Raw genomic sequence first — 6,000 nt, 5'->3', positions numbered from 1 at the left:
CTGAAGTTAAGAATTATTTAAAGAAACAATGCGTGCTAGAACAGAGAGACACAAATATTGATAAAGAACTTGATATAAGAAAATTCTTTAACAAATGGGCACCCTTTATAAAAACATTCCAAGAGAGGGAAATTGATTGTCTGATATTTCCATTTAAAAATTCAGAAATAGTTCTTCTTGGTATCTGGTAAACGCGGAGATTAGAATTGGATGCTCTTCCAACCTCCCACCCCCCCTCCCCATAGATTAATTATTAATGGGGGTTCCTTTTTTTTTTTTTTTTTTGTTTTTTTTTTTTTTTTGTTTTTTTTTTTTTTTTTTTGTGTATTACACATGATGTTTTGTATGAATGTGTGTGGTATGATATATAGTTTTGGTCCATCCTTTCATTGGCTACTGCCTTACCATTAGTTCAGTGTTCTAGATCATAAAATAACTCAACATTTAGATCTAGGTAAGGAACCCATCACGACATTAAGTAAAATAAGGAACATTTTAGAGTATACATAAAAATAACCCTATTACGAGAATTCAAGTTCTTAGTTACTACAAATAGACTTGCTTTGCCGCAGCTATAGAGGTGGATAGGGATCACTAACTCCTACAGCTACACACCTATCTTTTTTTTATTACTTCTTCTCCCTTCCCCCCCCCCCTCCATTTAACTTTTCTTTTTCTTTTGTTTTGTTTTGGTTTTTTTGTTTTTCTATGTTACGAAAGTTATAACGATCAAGAAATTGTTATTATAAGAAGGTAAAATCAGGAAAACCCCCCGCAGAGTATACAATTTAATTTAGAGAAATTTTGATCAGTATTAATAAATATTGGTGGTTCCAGTATTTTATTTTATTTTATTTTTTTTTTTTTTCCTCTCTATTGATTGTCTTGGGCCCTGCGTGGCGCCAAATATGTGTTATTTGTAATCTTTGTTTACACTGCTGGTTATAAAATAAAAAGTTAAAAAAAAAAAATTGCATTCTCTATCTGAATCATGAAAGAAAAAAAATTTGAGTTTAGTATCCCTTTAATATGGGGATACAACCCAATACCTATGTTATATTAAGTTATGCAATGTAATGTTCAGCTATTTACTTATTTGTAATCCATTTTGACTCGCCAGAAACAGCAGTTATGAAGCAGCGGTCACAAAGACCGCTGCTCCATAACCCTGTCTGCCTACTCTGATGAGGCAGATAGGAATCGCCGGAATTCAACCCAATTGAGTACAATCGGGTTGATTGACACCCCCTGCTGGCGGCCCATTGGCCGCGAGTCTGCAGGGGGCGGCGTTGCACCAGCAGCTCTTGTGAGCTGCTGGTGCAATGCTGAATACAGAGAGCGCTGTCGGATCAGGTCCGCAAGACCTTTAGTAAATAGGCCTCCAAGTCTCTTGTCATTGGTTTATCAGATGTGTTCATTTAGATTAAACTAAGATCCTGCTCGAGAGCTGCTCCACATTGCAGAATAGAAGCTACATGCATATGTCACTGGTAGTAATTGGGTAACCAAGCATTTCCTGCTTAGGAGCTGCAATGTGTTGCAGAGTCCAAACAGGACTTTAGCTATGTTTCGGACGAATTTGTCGAATTCGGAGATTCGGATTGATTCAAATTTCCGAATTGCGGTAGTGCCGAATCTACCGAATAAATCCAAATCGCTTCAAATTTATTCGGTTCGATTCGGAAATTCGGAATTTCGGTAAGTGTTAGGTGGGATGTGCTGTGTATTACACTAGTATTATGTACTGTATATTAGGTTTAACCCATAGCAGAGTGATAAAACCTAATATACTGTACAATACTAGTGTAATATACGGCCATCCGAATCTACTGAATAAATTCGAATCAATTCGGATTTATTCGGTAGATTCATTCGGCACTACCGCAATTCGGAAATTTGAATCGATCGGAATCTCTGAATTCGACAAATTCGTCCGAATTTCGATTCGGACCGAATCGAATCGCACATGTCTAATAAATGGGACCTTCAGTGATTACTTTTTAAAAAGGTATGTTAAAGGTACCTTTTCTTTGCTGCAGCCTTTTTCGCTAAATAAGCGGCTCCAGCCGCCCACAACAAAACCCTTTTTGTTAATGAGGTGAAGTTTCTAATCAGCCAATAGCCCTGCTAGCATATGGCACAGTGCTGTATGGCTAAGAGGTGGAAATGTCACTTCATTGCTGTGGGCGTCCGGAGCCACGACAAAGAAAAGGTGCATTTAACATACCTTTTTAAAAAGTCATCATTGAAGGTACCATTTCTTTTTAGTGATGTTGAATCCAAGCTTTTTTGAAACACTAGGATTTATCATCACTTTAACCTCTTTCTGGGTGTTAAACACACTGTATTTTTTCACTAGGACCTTTGCTTAATGATGTAACTGTCAAAATCCCATTAAGGATCAAGGACACTCACCAATTATTGTAATAGATGATACATTAAATTGACAACAAACACATCTTACTTCTGTGCACAATTGTGCTAGACCCACAATCCTTAGAGATGCCCAAAAGTAAATTATGTAGCAAAAGTTGGACAGCTGGACACAGTCATCGAATATATAGATACAGTAATTTGATTTGTTGTTTACAGAAATACAAAAAACATCTAAAAACCAGAATACCATATGTTGATTAATAGAGAGTGAAACAGTATTTGTAAATCATATTAAGGAAGCAAAAGGTTCAGCCTTTGCTAGCTGAGTTTGTGTTGAAGAGCATACTTAGGTAGGCACAGGAGCCTGAACTATATATGGCAGCATTTTTGCAATCCATATTAAAGTGCCTGTGCCATAAAACATTTTGAGTTTTTGTGCATATTATAAAATGGTTAACTGAGGTAAAACAGTGTAAGAAAAAATAAGTGTAAAAAAAAGCTTATAAGTATTTTAATTATTATTATTATCGGTTATTTGTAGAGCGCCAACAGATTCCGCAGCGCTATAAACAAAGACGGAGTACAACAAAACAATTATAGGGATCAAATGTGTAGAGGTCCCTGCCAAGAGTCGCACTGTGGTAGTCAGCTCTTAAGAAGGTGATCTACAAACAGCTGGACTCTTAGGCTTACATGCTAAGGGGGTTCAGGGGATAGCAATGGAGGAGAGGAACTGGTATAAAGAAAGGTTAGCGTAGGTTGTATGCATCCCTGGACAGTAGAGTCTTTAGGGAGCACTTGAAGCTTCTAAAACTAGAAGAGAGTCTTGTGGAGCGAGGCAGAGAGTTCCACAAGATGGGAGCCAGTCTGGAGAAGTCCTGTAAACGGGAGTGTAATGAGGTGACAAGAGAGGAGGAGAGTAGGAGGTCGTGAGAATGAGAATTTTGTGTTTGATCCTAGAGGCAAGAGGAAGCCAGTGAAAGGATTGGCAGAGAGGTGCAGCAGATGAAGAGCGAGGTGTAAGGAAGATGAGTCTGGCAGAGGCATTCATTATGGATTCTAAAGGAGCTAGGCGGCAGGTGGGGAGACCAGAGAGGACAGAGTTGCAGTAATCAAGGCGGGAAAGAATGTCTAAAAAAATCTGCAAAATTACTTACACTTTAGTGTTGCCAATTGTAGTCTGCTCCACCCACCTTATCAGTGTCCTACTCCAGACCTTGTGGTATTATATAACAAAGTGTGCATGTGATGATAATTACTTATGCAAGCAAGGGGGTGTTGAGGAGGAACAGCATGTACTGCTATTGTTTGTTGCCAAGAGGCTTGCTCGTTTCTATTGGGATAATGTCACATGCTTTGTGAAAGCTTCAGCATTATACTGTGCACTGCTTTAGTCAGGTGTTATGTGATTCTGCCCCCTATTTGATGTGCACATGTGCATTCTGCAAACGCTATGGCATGTATAGCACCTTCCATATTTGGAAATGGCCAGGGGGAGCTTGCTGCGAACAAAACTATGACTGAATTAAAGGGGTTAATGGGGGTTAAAACAGAAACCGTTTTGCAGCTAAGCTTTGGCTGCATTATATATTTAGAAACTTATGTTCATACGGTTTTATGTCCCTTTAACAATGTTATCTAATTTTGGACACTAGATGTCAGCAATGTACACAATGCATAACATTGTTTAATGCAATTTTGCAAAACTGCTGCTGAATTTCAATTACTGTTTTGTTACAGAAACACGGTATAACATTAAATGCAAGCAAATTAATACTGCAACGAATACTGGCCGGTGTTCTGAAAACAGTGTAATAGTAGCCAGTCTTTGAGGGCTGCTGCCCACGTCCAAAATGGCGGTTAAAATGCTTCTTCTGGCACGCTGGACATGCGCTCATTCTTGGCTGTCAGACTCTCTTCCTGGCTTGGTAGTTGCTAGGTAACAGTAAACTAAGGCCCCGCGACCTGCATTAGTGAAGGATACTGATTAAGAAAGTGCAGGGACTTAAATCTTAGCGAGGTAAGTCATAATGTCAGAACCGTAGGAAAATTGTGTTTGTGTTGTCAAGACTCTCCCTCGATTAAACTAATATGTTAGTTAAAATTTGAAATACATCGATACAGAGGCAGGGTATAATGAACAAATTAAGGCAACAGATATTTGTAAATCAGTATATTGTTTGGGCATTTTAAATTTATTTTTTCAACTATGCAACTAAGAATTATTTTCTAGTTTATATAAGAAACGGTGGTAGTGTAGAACGTTAAGAAAAGGAGATATAGACATTATATCCTTACAGTTAAAAGTACTAAAGTTAAAATTATTATTTAATTTCTCAGAATAAAAAATTAACTTTTTCGTTGGTAAAACATTTGTAGGGAACAAGATATTTGTTTAAAAAATATACTGTAAAAAAAGTGCCAGTTATTGCCAGATTTTACAAAATGAGTTGTAGCCGAATGCAAAGCCAATTGATTTTACTTAAAATTACTTCCTAGTGTAAATAATTAAAGCATTTTATTTTAAAACAAATGACATATTTTACAGTGTGTTAACACCCTTCAAATGTGTAAGCACATAGTTAAAGCTACTCTCCTGGAACATGGCTATTCTGCTAAAAATAAAGAAAAGGCCAAAGAGTGTATCATACTCATGTATTCTTGCTCCTGATATGCTCATCAGTTGTATTCTCATCTACAGAGGCATAACAGCACATGTTTTACTATTTATTTAACACCACTTGTAAGGGGTTAAAATACATAGTAAAAGAAGCATTAAAAATGATCTGATGAGTGAAAGGATATAATCTTTTACACTAATAAATCTCTTTAATATATGTGCATTGCTGCAATAATAGAAAGTTCAACAGCTGTTTGAATTTAGTCTGTAGCATTCATTAGCTGTCCTAGGTTTGTTTTGTGACTGCTTAGGATCTTTTGTAAACTTCTCTGACTGAATAGTAACATTGACTTCACTGAATAGTAACATTGACTTCACTGAATAGTAACATTGACTTCACTGAATAGTAACATTGACTTCACTGAATAGTAACATTGACTTCACTGAATAGTAACATTGACTTCATGTTTTTGAGTAGTTGCATAGCATTTTTATGCTTTATCTTTCTTCAGGCACCATGGAGATTGTCTACGTTTACATGAAAAAACGCAGTGAATTTGGACGTCAGTGCAACTTTACAGATCGCCCAGCAGAGCTGCATATAGATATTCTTCCTGACCCCATCCAAGCATTAAACTTTATAGAAAGAAACCCATGTGATACAGCCATCCAATGTTCCCATGATATGTCTGAACATGAGGTAACAAAAATGTTGGCATTAAATAAGAATCTTATCATCTTAGCTCATAAGTTGTTTTGTATCTGCTGTCATACTATTTAAAGTGAAAGTAAACTTACGTGATCTGCTATACACAGTTACACAATTTAGATAAAAATAATAGTAGTTTAATTCATCATTTTTTTTAATTTAAATCTTAATACCTTTTTCGCCTCCAAAAAAGTCCAATATTTTCTATTTTCAAATCTGCCCGTTTTTCTCGATCTAATTCACTTGCAGCTCACGTGTATTTTTCCTCCAATTGACTTTCTGGCCGATCGGCGGC

General features: G+C 36.8%; 1 protein-coding gene across 1 annotated transcript in view; it reads left to right on the top strand.

Annotated features, from left to right (window-relative positions):
* Positions 1-4,288: 4,288 nt before the first annotated feature.
* Positions 4,289-6,000, top strand: part of DNAI2 (dynein axonemal intermediate chain 2) — a 59,729-nt gene continuing 58,017 nt past the window's right edge. The window contains exons 1-2 of the mRNA XM_053696331.1: positions 4,289-4,396; positions 5,509-5,696. Of these exons, the coding sequence (XP_053552306.1) occupies positions 5,514-5,696 (183 nt within the window). The 5' untranslated portion in view covers positions 4,289-4,396; positions 5,509-5,513. The remainder of the gene's footprint in view (positions 4,397-5,508; positions 5,697-6,000) is intronic.

This window comes from Bombina bombina, chromosome 1 (assembly GCF_027579735.1).
Source record: "Bombina bombina isolate aBomBom1 chromosome 1, aBomBom1.pri, whole genome shotgun sequence".
In the NCBI taxonomy this organism is placed as follows: Eukaryota; Metazoa; Chordata; class Amphibia; order Anura; family Bombinatoridae; genus Bombina; species Bombina bombina.
Note: the sequence above shows the minus strand (reverse complement) of the source record. Positions and strands in the feature narration are given on the sequence as shown.